General features: G+C 44.9%; 1 protein-coding gene across 5 annotated transcripts in view; it reads left to right on the forward strand.

Moving 5' to 3' along the window:
• LOC134910339 (cadherin-23-like) overlaps positions 1-18039 on the forward strand; it is a 236059-nt gene extending 218020 nt beyond the window's left edge. For 4 of the 5 annotated variants that reach the window (XM_063918239.1, XM_063918234.1, XM_063918235.1 and 1 more), the window contains 4 exons: positions 9167-9262; positions 15168-15248; positions 17235-17382; positions 17662-18039. In XM_063918239.1, the coding sequence (XP_063774309.1) occupies positions 9167-9262; positions 15168-15248; positions 17235-17382; positions 17662-17793 (457 nt within the window). In that variant the 3' untranslated portion in view covers positions 17794-18039. The remainder of the gene's footprint in view (positions 1-9166; positions 9263-15167; positions 15249-17234; positions 17383-17661) is intronic. The other variant, XM_063918237.1, reaches the window with a different exon arrangement.
• Positions 18040-20765: the final 2726 nt, after the last annotated feature.

The raw sequence follows: 20765 nt of genomic DNA on the forward strand, positions 1-20765 counted from the left end.
GACCAGTGTATTCTGTATTATGAAATGGCCCGAAATTTGGCTGTCGTTATGCCACTACTGCACTGATGGCGGCGGCCTGAACCACGTGGGGGCCAGTTCGCAGCAACAGCTTACTTCCTCATATGATATTCTGATTGATTGCGCAACATATAATTTTGACCTATAACGTTGGTACGGTATTACTCTAAGCGGTTCTATGGTGAAAACACACAAAATCTAAAACTAAACAGGAGGGGACCCCAGAACATCCCGGGAGACCAACTTCTGACCTTCGCCAGTTTCTAAAATCCCCTACTACTACTGATCCCCCTCTTGGCTGTTCTACACCTGACGCCATATCTCCCTCCACCTCTTCAGGAAACATGTCTAATTCTGAAGGTACTCCCTCCACACAAATTTCTTTTCCCAATAAGGAGATTGGTGAGATACTTCTACACATCAAGTCGTTGCCTACAAAGCAAGACTTCCAATCCCTAGAGCATCGTCTACTAACAACCATTAGGCAAGAAGTTGCCACTATACAAACTGATATGGCCCAATTGGCTGCTCGCACCGATTCTCTGGAAGATCACGAGTCTGCGACGATAGATACTCTTTCTCACTTTAAAGATGTAATTTCCCATCAAATGTTTGAAATAAACACTCTCAAGTCCCGCCTTGAGGACTTGGATAATCGTGGGAGGCGGAACAATTTTAGGGTCAGAGGCCTCCCTGAAGATATTCAACCATCCAACCTGGTCGATGTCCTCACAAAGATCTTCGGCGAGCTACTGGGTATAAACCCTAACTCTGATATCCTCTTTGAGCGAGCTCACCGTGCTCTACGACCTAAAGGCCTTCCTACAGATAAACCTCGATATGTGATATGTAGACTCCACTACTACCTACAAAAGGATAAACCTCGATATGTGATATGTAGACTCCACTACTACCTACAAAAGGAGGACATTTTGCGGAAAACACGCCAGCTCGAAGGCGTAGTCTTCAGTGGGGTCAAGATTCAGATATTCCCCGACCTGGCATGGTCTACCCTCCAGCAATGCTGAGCATTGAAACCACTCACTGATGTCCTGTGCAAATCAGAATTAAAATATCATTGGGAATAGCCTTTTTCACTACAAATCACACACAATGGCAAAAATTTTACTCTAAAAAAACCAGCAGATTTGCCCACCTTCCTGTCCTTGCTTGGTCTACAACCAATGGAGCTTCCTGATTGGGAATCGTTCCATGGTCACCTAGAACTTCCACAACTTTACTCCAAAGATGACCTTTGGAAACAACCCTCAACCTCGAGGAGAAGACGCAAGTCCCCATTACAGTCTCAACCTGTGGCAGCGACTTGAACCTTCATCACAGTATTGATAGATGCTAAAATATTAGTTATTCTCATTTTCTAGCATTAATCACTATATGCTCTCATGCTTATCACACCTTAATTAATGGTTTGCTATCAATGTTTATTATATTATTTTTCCTACTAGCTACACTGTCTCCAAGGGGCCTAGCTCCTTTTGCCGTCTGTATACTTTATCGGTTCACTACGATTGCCGTTGTCTCTATCGAAAATATTCCCCACAGCGGATACCCTTCTGTGTAAAAGTTAATTCCTAATGTTGTTCTTACTTTACTAGTTTGTCGTCGGGGTCGCTGGCCCCCTTCTAACTCCCCTATATGCTGCATTTCCGATTTTATTGGACCAGGAGTTGGTTGGATACCACTTTTGGCCCAATTGCAGTCTACTCTCCGAAATTGCTTGTTTTATGTTCTCGACTTTTTGAATTGTATTTCCATTGTACAATGTCTAAATTACTGTTTCTGTCTCCTTCTTTTTCTTTTTCCTACCCTGAGAGCCAGTGAGCCGAACCTTTTTCTTGTACCCCCCCGTTTCTGCATATACCTGTAACAGGACACAACAATTTAAAGATCGCTACTTTTAATGTTAAAGGACTAATTATACCTGAGAAGAGGTCGAAATTACTCAAATGTCTCAGAGATGATAAGGTAGACGTTGCACTTATCCAGGAAACACACTTTAGATCTGGAAGTGCCCCTTCCCTTAAATGTCATTATTATCCACATATTTTTATGTCAAACAACTCTTCCGGGAAAATCTTGGGAGTAGCGATCTTGATAGCCAGACATCTCCCTATTACAAATATTTCTTCACATAAACTAGCAGAGGGGAGGAGTTTGCTGGTCACATGTAAGATTTATAACCAACTCTACTCCTTTTTAAATATATATGTCCCTAATACAAAACAACCGTCCTTCATCTCTGCCATACTTGAGTCTGCTGAACCCCTTTTAGATGGGATAGTAGTGATGGGAGGAGATATGAATTGGCCTCTAGACCCAACAAAAGACACCTCCAATAAATCCTCGTATAGATTTGGGAAGGATTATAGAAAGTTGCGACGTACCCTTCTACCCCACTACCCCACCCCACTGACCTAGATTACACTTACTTCTCTTATGCACATCAAACCTACTCTAGGATCAACTATCTGTTCTTGAACCACCATTACCTACACCTCCTATTAGATGTTTCTATAGGACAGATAACCTGGTCTGATCATGCTCCCGTTTTTCTACAACTTTCATTTCCTCATTCCCCAAAGAAACACTGGATTTGGCGTTTTAATGATACGCTCCTGCAAGACCCCTACTATAAAACTCAGCTAGAATAGGCTATAGACTCCTACATCAAAACTAATGATCTTGATGATATTTCTAAACAATCAGTGTGGGAAGCCCACAAGTGTGTGCTGAGGGGTACTTGTATAAAACTGGGGTCTTTTCTGAAAAAAACCCCCCAAAAAACACAAAAGAAAGCAGACCTTCTTGCCAAAATTAAATCTTTAGAAACGTCCCACAAACAATCCAGATCTCCCACTTATTGTATTGAACTTGAGGAAGCTCGTGCTTCTCTTAATAGTCTTCTTCGAGATCAACTTAAACTCTCATATAGCAAATGCCGAAGTCGTCACTATCAATGGGGCAATAAACCCGGGAGACTTCTGGCAAAAGCTCTTCGTGAACAAAGAGCCACTACCTTCATTCACACTATCAAAGATGAATTTGGTCAAACCCATAACAATACAACCACAATAGCCGAGACATTTAAATCATACTATTCTAAACTATACAACCTCTCCAGTGATGTTGGCAAACTAAATTTGGAATCTCCTAGAGCGGCGCTCACAAATTACTTCATTCGTTCATTTTTTGTCACATTCGTTGGAAGCACACATCACTATCCTCCCCAAAGATGGTAAAGACCCAAGTCTGTGCCCCATTTACAGACCCATTTCCTTATTAAATGTTGACTTGAAGTTATTTGCCAAGTTAATTTCAAACCGTCTAAAGTTACTTCTTACGAAACTGATTCACGGAGACCAGGTTGGCTTTGTTCTGGGGCGCAAAGCCAAAGATAATACTACTAAAGTCATTAATATGATACATTACGCTCTACAATCCCCGACACCCTCAATATTGATTTGTACAGATGCTGAGAAAGCTTTCGACAGGGTTGATTGGGAATTTATGACCTGGTATCTTGCGACACCTGGGACTTGGCTGTACCTGTCTCCATAGAATCCTGGCCCTATATGATTTCCCCACTGCAAGGGTAAAGGTTAACGGCTTACTCTCTAATTAATTTACAATTTCCAACAGAACCAGGCAGGGATGCCCCCATTCCCCCTTGCTATTTGTATTATGCATAGAGGCTATGGCTAGAGTGATACGACTTAATCCAAATATTTCGGGTTTAAAGATGGGGGATCAAGAATACAAACTTGCTTTATTCGCAGACGATCTACTAGCCCTGATCTCCAACCTGATTGTTTCCCTTCCAAACTTGATTGCAGAATTCCATAAATATGGAAATCTCTCACATTTTAAAATTAACTATTCCAAATCGGTCGCCATGAATCTCAATACCCCAGTGTCTGTGGTCAACAACCTGAAACATTCCTTCCCCTTTTCTTGGCATGACTCCAAATTGAAATATCTAGGAGTACAAATTCCTAAGGACCTCTCCCAATTGTTTTCTTTAAACTACTCTCCACTGTTAAATTCTTTACGAACAGATTATCAAAAATGGCGTTCCCTACATTTGTCCTGGTTTGGTAGGATAAGTGTAGTTAAAATTAACTCCCTTCCAAAAATTTTATATCTCCTTCAAACACTTCCTATACATATTGCCACTACATGGCTCCACACAATTCAAAGTCTTATACGCAAATTTGTTTTGGGGACGATCTCATACCAGATTCAAACATGACATTCTCTTCAGATGGAAACACATGGGGAGCATGCAGCTCCCTCATATTCCCGGCTACTACCTAGCTATACTTTTGAACCGAGTCCTTGACTGGACTCGCGCAAAAGATACTAAACTCTGGTTCTCCCTAGAGGAAAAAACCTTTGCTCACTATATTGAGATTACTCCATAGCTACCTAACCTACCAAGAACAGACCACCCCACTATTGCTCCCACCCTTACCATGTGGAAGAAACTACGCTTACTTCCGCACATCTCCTCTAAAATATCACCTTTGACTTCCTTCCTTTATAACCCTGACTTTCCTCCCTGCCTTCAAACTGTCTCTTTCAAATTATGGGCGGAGGCGGGGATTTTCAGAGTAGGCCAAATGTTCGGTCCGGGAGGGTTGCGCTCCTTTTCTGACATTCAAGCACTATGGCCTCTAGCGAATTCTGAATTCTAGAAATTTTTACAATTACGTCATTTCCTGTTTTCAATTTGTAAAAATACTAAATTACCAAGGAATCTTACACCTTTTGAGCGATTATGTGTTGACCCCCAACCCCCTTTGCATACTATTTCACAACTTTATGTAACTCTTATTGAAAATCTTTTTTCTAGTCCACCCTCGTTTGTAGTGGCATGGGAAAAAGAACTACAGGGACTGGTTTCTGATCTAGATTGGGTGGCAATATTCCACAATACTCACGCAAGTTCTTTGTGTTTAGCAACGCTTGAGACCCTTTTTAAGATTATATACCGTTGGTATAGGATTCCAGTAACATTACACAAAATGTATCCTGCCATATCCAATAGTTGTTGGAGATGCAGCTCTGCTGTAGGCAGCTTTCTACACATATGGTGGGAGTGCCCAGTTCTCTCTACCTTCTAGACTGATCTATTTAAATGTACTGAAGCAATATTGAAGGGCGCAGTACCTAAAGATCCAGGTTTCTGTTTGCTAAACATTACCACAGCAAACACCATGGCATACAAACACTCTATACTTAGACACCTTAATAATGCTGCTAAAGCAGTCATACCTACCCTATGGAAATCGACAAAGGCTCCCTCAGTGAGAGACTGGTTTAGGAGGATTGACTACTATATGGAGATGGAAGATATAGGAGGTCATTCCGAGTTGTTCGCTCGCAAGGCGATTTTAGCAGAGTTGCTCACGCTAAGCCGCCGCCTACTGGGAGTGAATCTTAGCATCTTAAAATTGCGAACGAAGTAATCGCAATATTGCGATTACACACCTCGTAGCAGTTTCTGAGTAGCTTCAGACTTACTCGGCATCTGCGATCAGTTCAGTGCTTGTCGTTCCTGGTTTGACGTCACAAACACACCCAGCGTTCGCCCAGACACTCCTCCGTTTCTCCAGCCACTCCTGCGTTTTTTCCGGAAACGGTAGCGTTTTTTCCCACACGCCCATAAAACGGCCTGTTTCCGCCCAGTAACACCCATTTCCTGTCAATCACATTACAATCGCCAGAACGATGAAAAAGCCGTGAGTAAAATTACTAAGTGCATAGCAAATTTACTTGGCGCAGTCGCAGTGCGGACATTGCGCATGCGCATTAAGCGGAAAATCGCTGCGATGCGAAGATTTTTACCGAGCGAACATTATTTCATTCCCAACAGGCAATATTTCCGTTTTTTCAGCAACATGGTCTCCTTGGCTGGAATTCAAAAGTACTCCATTATATCAATACTACATAGACAATACTCGTCTTCCAACTTCATAGAATGGTTGATTTTACAACCAACATAGGCCCCGCTATGCAGCTATGGGAGCAGATCATTCAGAAAATTAATTTTACTCCTCTTACTCTTGTCACTCTTGTCTCACTGGCTCTCGGGATCCTTTACTTTCCCTATCCCCTTTCCTCTCTCTCCTACTTCCATCTATTATTCCTTCTCCCATTGTGGATTTTACTCTAGATTTTTCCTTCTCTTCTTTTTCTCTTTAGTACTGTTTCATGTTATTAAAAAAAAAAATTGCTCGAATTCGGTTTTGTAACAGATGTTGATTTTATTGGTGTGAATGGCTAATTTCATGTGAACCGAGTTTAATAAAAACAGTTTATACAAAATTTAAAAAAAAGTTTTGTGCAGTTTCTGAGTAAGTTTGAACTTACTCAGCCGCTGCGATCACTTCAGCCTGTTCGTGGCTGGAATTGACGTCAGCAACTACTGGACGTGCATCTGAATTGCATACACTCATCCCCAGAGCATGTACAGTGCAAAAATACACAACATACATCTGCAAAACTGACTTGTGTTCCACTCTGCATCAGCCTAACCTTAGTATACGGAATATACGGAAATGGTATAAAATGAATTACACAGGTTCTGTGGCTGGCTGACTACAAGCCTGCATTTCACCTGGTTTTAAGCATCCACAGAACCTGTGTAATTCATGAGTGTCCCAGGTTAAAGGAATAATATGGTCAGCCTAATTTACGGATCCCTCAGGCCATAAAGTGCAGTAATGTGACAATCTTCTGGCTGACAGGTGAGAACACTCTTCCATGTTCTCTTTCGACAGATCCCTATGCCATGCCCAGCACACAAATCAATCACAAGACTAGTACTACAAGGACAAAGATACCATCCCACAGCTGACGTGCACTGTGGGCTCACTGTGCCTGTGACACAAAGAATACTGTGTACCTTGTATTCTCTCTGGGCTCACAGTACTGTATGTCAGTAACAGGGGGCAACATTTACCTTAGTCACACGGGGCTTCTAGCACTGTCACTAATGCACGTATGTTAAATATAGAATGTGACGGCAAATAAGAACCACTTGGCCCATCTAGTCTGCCCCTTTTTTTACCATATTTTTACCTACAACCTTACTTATTTGAGCCTTATTTCTTTGTGAGGATATCCTTATGCCTATCCCATGCATGCTTAAATTGGGGTGTGGTACAGCTCATAGATAGTTAAAAGATAGACAGTCATTAGTTAGACACTATATGGTCGACAGTCAAAAGTCAGACAGGGTCAAAAGTCAGACTGTCAAAAGTCAGACAGGGTCAAAAGTCAGACAGTCAAAAGTCAGACAGACAGGGTCATAAGTCAGACACACAAAAAAATAATTTTTTTTGGTGTTTTTAAACACTTTTAACCCAAAATTGGTGAAATTTGTCCGCTCGCCACGCTTTGGGCTCGGTGTCTCATTCCGCTCCGCTTCGCTCACCACAACTTTACTAAAAGGTAATAGTTTGTGTGACATGGATAGTAAATGAGGCAAAAGTTGTAAAAAACAGAAAAATCAAACATTTTTTTTGTGTCTGACTTTTGACTGTCTGACTTTTGACCCTGTCTGACTGTTGACTGTCTGACTTTTGACTGTCTGACTTTTAACCCTTTCTGACTTTTGACCCTGTCTGACTTTTGACTGTCTGACTTTTGACCTTGTCTGACTTTTGACACTGTCTGACTTTTGACCTTGTCTGACTTTTGACCCTGTCTGACTTTTGACTGTCGACCATATAGTGTCTAACTAATGACTGTCTATCTTTTAACTATCTGTCTATAGACAGGAACCCCTTAAATTGCTCTACTGTATTAGCCTCTACCACCGCTGATGGGAGGCTTGTCCACTACTGTGGAGTAATGTTTCCTCAAATTTCCCCTTAACCCCCCCCCCCCCCCCCCCCTCCAGTCTCAGTGCTTGTCCTTGTGTTCTAATACTTCTCTTCATTTGAACACTGTTTCCCTCCTGGACTTTGTTAAAACCCTTGATATATTTGAAAGTTTCTATCATGTCCCCCTTTCCCTTCTCTGCTCCGTATTATACATATTGAGATTTTTTTAGTCTTTCTGGGTATAAATTTATAGCTTCCCCGTCAGGGAATTGAACCCCGGTCCCCCACGTGACTACTATACTAATGAGGATCAGCTGTTAGGGAGTCTCTCTATCCTACCCTCTCGCTACTCTTCTTACTTCCCCATGGTCTTTGTTTTTGAAATTGCGTTTTCTATTATTTTTTTCCAGTTTCTGAAATATTTATGTAATCTTGATAACACCTGTACGTATCATATAAAACAAATATAATCATTACAGGTAACTATTTAAGAGAAGAATAATATGTCTCATCAGTCCAAATAAATTCATAATTATTATATCAATGGGCTGCACACTTGTGTGACTGTGTTAGGGAGAACAGTGCTGCATGTGACATGCAGGAGCGGATCTAGGCACGGGCAAGCCGGGCGTGCACCCCTCAGGCGCCTGCCGCCCACCCGCACCTTGCATCCCGCACTCCGGCTGCAGCAAGCGCCGTGGGCTGTGTGGGCGCCCACTGCAGCTGGCGCCATTGTCAGACGCTAGAGGTCATAATTGACCTCTAGTGTCTGAGCGACGCTATGGGAGAGACGTCATGACGTCTCTCCCATAGAGAGAAGCGGGCGGCTAGAGACGGAGGGCTGCAGCGGACAGGAAGCAGGAGCGGGGCTGGCAGGGGGCACAACTACTGGGGGCACAACTATAGGGGACAAATCTACAGGGGGCACAGCTACAGGGGGCACAACTACTGGGGGCATAACTGTGATCAAGCCCGCTCCCTATTAAGCCACACCCCTATTTTTTGATGCGCGCCCTAACCCTGTTTTACCTGTCCGGGGGGGAGGGCGCCAAAGGAAACTTTCCCTCTGGGCGCCACAAGATCTAGAACCAGCTCTGGTGACTTGGGCAATGTAATGATATGAGGATGCTAATGGGGGCAGCAGGAAGATACGGACTGAATGTGAGGTGGGGGAAGGAGCAGAGTCACCAATAGTTTGTAGCAGTGATGTGATGTAGTAACTGGGGTAAATATACCTCTGTATAACGTAACGTTCATGCATTCATGTTTGTTATTTTTAACTCTTTGCTCTCTTTTAGCGATATGTCTCAGAGCACAAGTGAACCCACTTTAGAGATAAATGTGCAGAGCCCCCCTGAAGTGCCCACATGCGGTGATCCGGCAGAAGACAACAAGTACGATTTTACTGTTTATCTCGCACATATAGTGGTTTTGCATAGTGTGCATGGAACTTAATGCGTCTCTGCCCCCAGACCGCTGTTATACGAAGGCTTGGAGTCAGTGGTGTAACTAGAAATTTTTCTCCCCCAAGGCAAAAAATTCTCCGGCACACCCCCCCCCTACCCCCCCCCCCCCCCCCATCCCCCATAATTGTCACAAGTAAAGGAATAAAGGGGGAAAAAGGGAGCGTGGCTTTGTTGAAATGGACGTGGCTTTGCATAAAGGGGCGTGACATTGCAGGAAAAGACTACCTTATACCCCAGTTTTGCAACCTGCACGCCCAGACGTTAGCCACCACAGGAAAGAAAAATAATCCTGATTCATGCCCCTTACATTATTTGTCATTTTTCCTCCTTATAGTAATGCCCAGTATACATTATGCCACATACTGCAATGGCCCTTAGACATTATGCCACACACAATAATGCACATGACACAATATGCACACACCATAATGCCCCAGACACATTGTGCCACACACCGTAATGCCTGTGACACATTATGACACGCATCGCAATGCCTGTTATACATTATGCTACACACTGCAATGCCCCTGATACATTATAGCACATATAATGCCTGTGACACATTATGACACACACCGCAATGACCCTGAGACATTATACCACATACCACAATGCCCGTGATATAGTATACCACACACCGTAATGCCTGACACATTATGACACACCCCGCAATGTCCGTAATAAATTATGCTACACACTGCAATGCCCCTGATACATTATGCCACACACTGCAATGACTCTGAGACATTAAACCACATACCGCAATGCCCGTGATATAGTATACCACACACCGTAATGCCTGTGACACATACCGCAATGCCCGTTATACCCTATGCCACACACCGCAATGCCCGTTATACATTATGCCACACTGCAATGCCCCTGAGACATTATACCACATACCACAATGCCCGTGATATAGTATACCACACACCGTAATGCCTGTGACACATACCGCAATGCCCGTTATACCCCATGCCACACACCACAATGCCCGTTATACATTATGCCACACTGCAATGCCCCTGAGACATTATACCACAATGCCCGTGATATAGTATGCCACACACCGTAATGCCTGTGACACATTATGACACACACCGCAATGTCCGTGATATATTATGCCACACACCGCAATGCCCATTACACATTAAGTCCTACAGTAAGGCTTCTAATAATTTTTAAATTACCTGCTCGTTGCCAGGGGTTTCATACTCTTGGTTCCATGCACGGTGCCAGGGGTTTTCATGCTTAGGGTGTCATGCTCGTTGCCAGGGGTATCATGCACTGGGTGTCATGCTCGTTGCTAGGGGGTAATGCTTGTTGCTAGGGCTGTGCTCCCAGTGCCACATATGCCCCCAGTGCCAGATATTCCCCCACAGTGCCAGGTACACACATGCCCCCAATGCCAAATATGCCCCCCCACCCCCCCCACCCCAAAGTCCAAGGTACACATATACCCCCCAGTGTCACATATGCCCCCTCAGTGCCACATATGCCCACCCAGGTGGCAAATATGCTCCCCCTCACCCAGTGCCAAATCTGCTCCCCCAGGTACAGCTCTCCCCCGCTCCCCACTGTTTTGTGAAGGAGGGACACGGAGGGCACAGCGCGCGCCTCTCCTGTGTCCTTCCTGCGTCTCCGGCGTGTCTGTTAAATGAAGCGCCGGAGACGCAGGAGGGACACAGGAGAGGCGCGGCTAGGGAAGGAGGGAGACAGCAGATTGACATGCGGACGGCTCGTCCGCATGTCAATCTGCGCTAAATCAGTGGTGGCGCCCCCCCACAGCCCTGCGCCTCCAAGCCACCGCGAGGGCTGCGGGGGCAGTAGTTACGCCACTGCTTGGAGTCATAACCATCACCATTATTAAGGTGCACTAGCTCCAGCTCTGTGCCTAATGCTCCATATGAAAACAGGTGTTATTACGTGTACGCACAACTCCAGTGTAGCCTTCAGTGCCATCAGCACGTCCTTACTAAACTTAGGCTATGTGCAAACACTCTGTTACACCTCTTCAGCCATAAGTGGACATGCATCTGCATTGCATACACTCAACCCCGGAGCATGAACTGTGGAAAAACACACAACATATGTCCACAAACTGACTTGTGCTCAACTCTCCATCGGCCCCATAGTGTACATTCCACCTCGGTGTAAATATGAAAATGGAGGAAGATTCTCATATTTACAATTGGAAAATATACATTTTTTTTTTTAAGTGGTCTATGTGCAAATCACCATAGGATACTGGAGAGTTGCAGAAGTATGTCTATACTAGCTGTAGTCATGAACAATGGCTGCCGAGGCACTTCCTGTATAAAAAAAACACTTCCTGTATGACAAGTAGATGGCATTGATGCAATTTCCACCATCCACATAAAGCATACATCTACAGATTTGTTCTGCATTCACCCATAAAAGAAGCCCAAATATCTCCACAATTCATTTCATCCTTCACTTCAACACTGCAATCCTTGGCCTGGCCTTGCAATGCAACGAGGTAGGATATCCAGCTGTTAGGCAAAAGGAAACCATGGAATGAGGATGTGCAGTAGTTGGATAGGGCATGGGGAACTCATCCTCTCACATTACATAGGTGTAATAAGCCACTGGTGGAATGTCGGTGTGGTTTATACCTGTTTCCCCTGGACACTGTCAGTTGTCCTGGCCTTCCTAATGCCTAGCTATGTTCCCGGATCACTCTGGGGTCACCATCCATGGGTCCCTCTGTGGGGAGAACACTTCTGCTTTATGCTCAGCTCCCCACTGGTCAGGGTTGCTAGGCAGCGGTCCACTCCACTGACGTTGATCAGCCTTTCGCTGTCCTCCACTGCACACACTGGGGGTCATTCAGACCTGATCACACACTAGTTTTTTTCGCTGCGCTGCGATCAGGTCAGGACTGCGCATGCGTATGCACCGCAATGTGCAAGCGTGTCGCACAGGTATAAAGCGGATCGTTGCTGTGCGATGGGTTTTACGAAGAATCCATTCACACAGGCGATCACAAGGAGATTGACGGGAAGAGGGCGTTTGTGGGTGTCAACTAACCGTTTTCTGGGAGTGGTTGGAAAAACGCAGGCGTGTCCAAGCGTTTGCAGGGCGGATGTCTGACGTCAATTCTGGGACCTGACAGGCTGATGTGATCACAGTGGCTGAGTAAGTCCTGGGCTAGAACAAAAGACGGGGCGACCCGGCACTGGTCATGCAAAGATGCAAATATGATATCAAAATACCAAAATTGGACGATTTTATATTTAAATCTTCAAATCTGTGTCCAGTTTGGTGGTGCGCCCAGAGCCAGAAAGAACATATGTCAAAGAAGGGAGAGAACAGAAGGCTCTTGTGTGGGCGCACTCTTTACTGATTGAAATAACTTTCGATGATTATCAAATCATAAGAAATGCTGATAAAACATAACTTTATTAGGATATTCCTTAAAATAAAATAAATGTGATTGCCCATTGCACAACGTATGACCCAAAATGAGTTCCGTGCACATTGGATAGAAATTGAGAAGGTATATGAAAAATAAATATATAAAATGTTCTGGTCCTGTCTCAGGAAGTGAGATAAGAAAGGATGTAGACACTTCAGAGTCTCAATCACATTTATTTTAAAGAATATCCTAATAAAGTTATGTTTTATCAGCATTTCTTATGATTTGATAATCATCGAAAGTTATTTCAATCAGTAAAGAGTGCGCTCACACAAGAGCCTTCTGTTCTCTACCTTCTTTGACATAAGTCCTGGGCTACTCAGAAACTGCAAAAGATCTTTTTGTACCGCTGGCTGCACATGCGTTCGCACACTTGCAAAGCTAAAATACACTCCCCTGTAGGCGGCGACTATCTGATCGCAGCGCTGCAAAAAATTGCTAGCGAGCGATCAGGTCTGAATTAGGCACACTGACAGGCCGGCTCAGTCTCCTCTCACAGTGCGGCTTCTGTCACCACCTTCCCCAGCTCTCGCTCTCAGGCATCAAACTGATAAACTCCAGGGGCTGTCTCTTGTTTCAGTCATTACGCACAACACACATGGGAGACTCGGATCAGATGGGTGAAGGACTGAGAGCTCATTTGCTACTAATACAATTAAGTGCAACATTTTACTAAACCACATCTATGAAACAGCAATTACCTTGTATCTGTCTACTGCCAGCTAGACAATGAAATCAAGTGTTTGACTGGTTTCTATACACAGTGTGTACCCTGGCTTCTCCCCGGAGACAAAGTAACAGAGGGCAACATTTACCTTAGTCATACAGGGCTTCTAGCACTGTCACTGGTGTTAGGCAGGGCCGGTTCCGGGGCTTCTGGCGCCCCGGGCGGCATTAGGGGGCGTGGCTTCGTACAGGGGGCGTGGTCATTTACGCCCCCTGTACAGACTGAAATGATGTGCGGTGCGCGATGACGTCATCGCGCACCGCACAGCAAAGGTCCTCTCCATGAAGGGAAACTAGATGCGTACGCGTCTAGTTTCCCTTCCCAGCGGCAGCGGCCAGCGCCTGCGGGGGGCACACAGCAGCAGCGGATCTTGCCTTGGCAGGGCGCCATCCGGAAGGTGGCACCCCGGGAAAAAGTCCTGCTTGCCCGTGGCAAGATCCGCTACTGGTGTTAGGGAGTCTCTCTATCCTACACTCTCGCTACTCCCCAACTGTACTCATTTGTTCATTGTATTTACCGTTATCCTACATGTGTTTTGGCAATATTTGTGTAATCTTGATAACAATTTGGTGCACCATATAAATTATAAAAGTTCATAATAACAACTATGTCAGAGGTTCCCAACCGCGGTCCTCAAGACACCCCAACAGTTCAGGTTTTAGGTATATCCATGGCTCAGCACAGATGGTTAAATCAAATTGACTAAGGTGCTAATTACTGTAAGTCACCTGTGGCCAAGCATGGATACATTTAAAACTAGGACCGTTGGGGAGCCTTGAGGAACGCGTTTGGGAACCTCTGAACTATGTAAGTGCACATAATTATCCAACACATTGGCTTGCAGGCTTGTGTGATCAGGTTAGGGAGAGCAGGTCTGTATGTGACATGGGCAGTGTAATGATGTGAGGATAGTACTAGGGGCAGCAGGAAGCCACAGACTGCACGTTAGCTAGAGGAAGGAGCAGAATCCCCAGTAGCAGGTAGTAGTGATATGATCCCGTCACACAGATGCAGTGATTGTGGGGTCACGTACATGTCTGTATAACATACACCTCTATAGGGGGATCAGTACGAAATCCCGGTTGTCGGAATCCCGGCAGTCAGGAGACCAACGCCGGGATCCATACAGCCGTAATACTGGCAGCGAGCGCAGCTTGTCCCCTCGAGGGCTAACTTCAGGCTCAGTGTCAACCTTAGGTCGCCACAGGGTTATATTCTTCTTCAGTTGTTGGCGTGGACCACCACCCGAGTGGGGGATTTCAGGCGGTGGTCGGGATTCCGACCGTGGATATTTCACCAGTTGTCAGGATTCTGGCGTCGGTCTCCTGACAGCCGGGATCCTGACAACTGGCAAATTGAATGCCTCCCCTCTATAGGCAATAATGTTCATCCACTCATGGGTATGCGTTTAACATACCAACCGTCTGGATCCCGGTGGTCGCAATACTGACGCCAAAATCCCGACGAGGGGTACAATGCCGGAATAGCGGCAACGTAGGTGATTCTCTGTGGGTGTCCAAGATACCCATAGAGGGAGTCGCCCTGCTGCCGGCATTCTGGCGGATCGGGTGCCGCTGCCGGTATAGTAACAGCCATTATCTCGTGCGCCGGGATCCCATACCGATCCCCACTCATGTGTATTCTTATGTTTTCTTGTTTGCACTTAGACAGACTGAATCCCCTGAAAAGAAAGGTTCAGAAGGTGCTAACGGAGGTCCAGTAACCAGTATCCAGGACAAAGACAATACGTAAGATATTATATTCATCATAATACTTACAGTGCACATACCTCCTTAGTGTAAGGATAAAAATTTAAGAGTTATATATTCAGCGTTGATAGAATCCATGTCCCTCTTTGCATTCGGTCATGTATGAATACATGAGGTAGGGAATCTAGATTGAAACAGGGTAGGGACTGATGTGAATTGCCATTGTTTTTTTTAAATCACCTGAAAACTGTGACTGGCCCCCAACTGGAACCCCTACAGTTAGCCTATCAACTGAATTGGTGTGTCAAGGGTGCAGTCAGCCTGGGCCTGCAATACATTCAACAGCAACTAGACATTCCCGGTACCTACACGAGGGTCCTGTTTGTCGATTTCAGCTTGGCCTTCAATACAATCGTCCCCAGCATCCTCCACCCTAAATTACTTCGCCTAGGGGTCCCAGACGCCACCTGTTCCTGGATAGTAGACTTCCTGACAGATAGGACACAGGTGGTGAAGCGGCGGAATTCACCTCTCAAGCGCGGTCCATTAGTACAGGGGACCCTCAGGGCTGTGTTCTCTCACACCTGCTCTTCTCCCTATACACAAATGACTGCACCTCAGTGGCGCAATCAGTAAAGATCATAAAATTTGCCATCGTCACCACTGTCATCGGCCTCATCACAAATCGGCCTATAGACGGGAAGTAGACCGGTTGGCCCAGTGGTGCAGCCACAACAACCTTGAGCTCAACCCCCTCAAAACTGTTGACATGATAGTGGACTTCAGGAAGAAGTCAGCTAGTACACCTCCGCTAATGATTGCTAACAGTGTGGTATCACTAGTGTACTCCTTCAACCACAATCTCCCGGGACCTTAAATAGGGGTCCAACGCTGACGTCACTGTCGGGAAAGTGCAGCAGAGGTTGTACTTCCTCAGGCAACTTTGGAAGTTCAACATCCCACAGAAGCTTCTGCTCCTCTTCTACTCCGCAATTGTGCTCATTGATACTGCTATGGTACGGCTCTGCCAGCGCGAGGGACAGATGCAGGCTCCAAAAGGTGGTCAGAACTGCAGAGAAGATCATCAGGGCCACCCATCCCTTAGTCCAGAGCTAAAAAGCGGGCAACGAAGATAGTAATGGACCAGCTACACCCCGGCCACAGCATGTTTAACTTTCTTCCTTCAGACAGGCATTACAGAGCTGTTCCCGCCAGGTCCACCAGAAACCTCAAAAGTTTATTTCCCCAAGCGGTCCACCTGCTGAACTCCTGAACGTTGACTGACTAGACGTACATGTAACTCACTTGTGTCCCTACGGTATACCTATCTGTCTGACTTTACTTGCCCCCCATCGCACATGCTTATCTGTTACCTACTTGGCTGTTGTATAGCAAACCATAGAAAAATTACTAGTATACGCAAGTATACCTGGCCAATAAAGCTGATTCTGATTCTAAAGCCTGATGGTTAATATACAAATCTGACGGTTTGTGGGTCTGTGCCTGTGCAGAGTCTTGCGATATCGCTTGCAGCCCCCCTTACATGCAGCATGTTTCACATTTGGGGGGCGAAATCTGGCACGGTTCTTCAGAATAGGGCCATGTCACCCTCTGTTTTGTAGGCGTGCCAGGCCCAGGGTACTTCCTGGACCCAACTGCCTGGGTACTCAGATTCCCCTCTGTGTGCGCCATTGGTATCATATCACAGACATGAATTCTTGGAAATAAAAAAGCAAACCAAAAAACCCATGACATAGCATCATCAGCTGAAGACAAATGAAATAGTAATAAACAAATGACAGAGTGTAATACAAAAAAAATAAAAAAGCAAAAGTCTACAAATGATTGTGCAAACTTCTTCATACGCCCAAGTTTAGCACAGGGCCAGCAAGCTAATAATAAAAGTATTGCTAGTTATTTTATTTTTTAATGATTGTTATATGGTACTGTACTAGAGGACATGGTCAAACACATAGAAGGCTACAGGAAGATTATCTGAGGTAAAATGTTCTGCTCTTCCCACAGTGAAACTGAGCCAAATGGACTCCAACTGGACAAAGCCACTCCTGACAAGGAACCAGTGAACGGACAAAAGCCAGAGATAACCCAAGAAACAGAGGTAGATTATGTGGAAACATGGGAGTCCTATGAGAGCGATGATGATTCTGACATGGTAAAACCTCCAATGTTACCTTTAATACATTTACATGTTAGCAGAAGAGTCTTTCAGTTTTCATTTTGCTCTTTTTATTGTTTTTTTTACCCACCCAACTGACACATGACAAGAAAATATAAATGACTACTAACAGGAGTTTGCGCTCTGTAAGATCTAGTAAGGCATTTGGGCATAGTGATTAGTGCGACATAAATAAGTGTAGGATGGTGTAGTAGTTGTAAGTGTGCACATGTGTATACTGTATATTATGAAATTAAACGTATTTTCCCCATTAAGGAATCCACTAATAAAGATGGAACAAAGCAGGAAATCTCTGGGACTACTGCCATCCAGGAAGATACAGAGCAACCGCAAAGTACAGAAGGTGAAAAGGTTACCCACAATGTGACGTTTTTGGACGACGAATAAACGATACAAAACAAAACCTCACACACGCCTGTACCACAAATTACATGGACACTTAAGATGATTTTCTGGAAATGTTATGATTTTAACTATATGGTTGGACTATGCATTTGCTGCCACAGAAAATAGATAACGACCACCTCATAAGTATGTATAAACAGGTGCAATTGCTCAAAATGTTCTTTTCAAATAATTAGCAAACTATGTAAAGAAGTCGTGATAAGCGGCTCAATAAAGTTTTCCTCAATATGCATTTTGTTGCTATACAGTAAGTACACTTCTGCACAATGTGTGAGCTTGTAGTGTTGATGTTTATGGACCTATGTTCTAAGATATTGTGTTGAGGAAAAGGAATATAAGCAGCGATATAGGTATTCTGTATAATTATGATAACGGAAACCAGTCTGTTTTAAGGGGTGTAGTAGGGTATACCGGTGGCCAGCATACCGGCGCCGGAATCCCGACCGCCGGCATGCCAACAGCTGGGCGAGCGCAAATGATCCCCACACTATCTATCCTCCCTCCAAGGGGGGTTGTGGACCCCCAAGAGGGAGAAAAAGTGTCGGTATGCCAGGTTTCGGGATTCCGTCGCCGGTATACTGTGCGCCGGGATCCCGACAGCCGGCAAACTGAAGACCACCCGTTTTAAGAATAATGTGATCCACTTTGTTTATACAGGTCCAACAATCTCTGCTTATACTAGCATAAAGATTTCTGTAAGTGTGACCACACTGAATCTAAAAATGTCATAAGAAAATCTCAAACTGTACACGCTTCGTAGACAGATTTGGTCACCCCTGTTCAATCAAGGTAGCGCTGTTAACAATATATATGTATATATAACTTGCTCTTATAGAAGTGAGAAACTTGTGTAGCAAAGACTTAAATGCAGTCAGGGCCGTAACCAGGGGTTTGGGAACTGTGGAGTTACACAGGATGCAGGGACCTGGGTGCGGCACCTGCATGTGGCTTGCTGGTTGTCCGGAACCACAGCCAGTAGCTCTACTGCAGACCCGGCTGAAGCTTACAAAGGACGAAACTGGGCAGGCACCTTGCAGCCTGATGAGTTGCCTGAAGCATCTTTAGCATGCTCCAAGCAAAGCTGTACTTTCCAGGGCCATCAGCCCCTCCACCTCGGTATGACATCATGACGTCACAAGTTTAAGGGTGGGTTCAGCACAGAGCTGTATATAGTACCAGACGCTTTATGGAAGCAACCAGTATACATAAATTTAAAATGTTAAAAGTCTGCGGAAAGATGTTTTTATCCTCGGACATGCGGATATACTGTATGTCAATTATGACTATCTGAGATCATCTCAAGGCATGCGCAGTGAGAATATGGGGCAGATGTATTAAGCCTGTAGAAGTGATAAAGCAGTGGTAAGTGGCAGGTGATAATGCACCAGCGAATCAGCTCCTGTCATTTTTCAAATCCGTAATGATTGGCTGGTGCGTTATCACTTTCCACTTATAACAGCTTTATCACTTCTCCAGGCTTAATAAATCTCCCCCTATAAGTGCTACGGTCATCCTTAGATAACAAAGGGGTACCCTTAGAAATGGAACAACTACGCTCCTACTAGCATAATGTGTAAAAATGTAGCAGCTATAATGGACATGCACAAAGAAAATCCTAACCACCGAATAAATGGAAACCACATGTAGATTACTCCCAAAACACTATGAAAATTTCAGGTGGGTGGGTGGGTGGGTGGGTGGGTGGGTGGGTGTGTGTGTGTGTGTGTGTGTGTGTGTGTGTGTGTGTGTGTGTGTGTGTGTGTGTGTGTGTGTGTGTGTGTGTAAATAATAAAAGCAGTCTAGTAAAAGAAAACATTTAGGATATATAAAGCAGTATAAAGATAATAGGATTCTAATTACCTATCGGTAAATCCTTTTCTCGTAGTCCATAAGGGATTTTTGGAAGACTTAGTACGATGGGTATAGGTGGGGTCCAAATGAGCCGATGCACATTAAATTTCTTCACTGTGTGTGCTGGCTCCTCCCCTCTATGCCCCCTCCCGCAGGCAGTTATAGGTAAAACAGTGCCCGAAGGAGAAAGGACATATATGAGAGAAGGAACATAACAATGAGTGGTGAGATTTACACACTAGCGCACAACTACCACAAAAGAACTAGCAATGACTGGAAACAACAAACAGCAACAGCTGAACAGGTAACCATATAAGAGAACCTGCAGAAAAGTCAACGCACTGAGGCGGGCGCCCAATATCCCTTATGGACTACGAGAAAAGGATTTACTGGTAGGTAATTAAAATCCTACTTTCTCTAACATCCATAAGGGATATTGGGGAGACTTAGTATGATGGGGATGTCCCAAAGCTTCCAGAATGGGCAGAAACGTGCCCAAACTGGGTATACTCTGTGGTCAGTGTATCAAACCTGTAGAACTTCACAAAGGTGTTCTTCCCCGACCAGGTAGCAGCTCGGCATAGTTGCAAGGCCGAGACTCCACGGGCAGCAGCCCAGGAAGATCCCGCCGATCTTGTAGAGTGGGTCTTCAGAGACTGTGGAACAGGTAAGGCCGTCCACACATACTGTAGGCCTGCTGGATAGTAAGGAAGAGTTTAAGTGGGAACCTGCACTGCCTGAAATAAGTTAATAGTTAATAAGAAACCAACTGTAAGCATATGTTTAAGAGAAAACTTCTCAAATATAAGAATGTTGGTGGTGCTCCCCTTGAGCATGCTGAGGCCTTAGTGGAAGCAGAACTGGTGTTCTGTTCCTGAGAACCGGTGTTTGTAGTTCTTCTTGTCTTACCTCTGGTGCCTCTAGCTGCATTGGCCCTAGATCGAAATCTGTTAGACCGAAAGGACTGAACAGATGGCCCCAGATAGGAACGCCTAGCTGGCGGGGCCCCAGAGGGTAGAAACGTGGATTTCCCCGCAGTAACCTTAGAAATCCACGTATCCAACTCAACCCCGAAGAGCCATTCCCCAGAAAAGGGAAGAGAT

This window comes from Pseudophryne corroboree, chromosome 4 (assembly GCF_028390025.1).
Source record: "Pseudophryne corroboree isolate aPseCor3 chromosome 4, aPseCor3.hap2, whole genome shotgun sequence".
Classification (NCBI taxonomy): Eukaryota; Metazoa; Chordata; class Amphibia; order Anura; family Myobatrachidae; genus Pseudophryne; species Pseudophryne corroboree.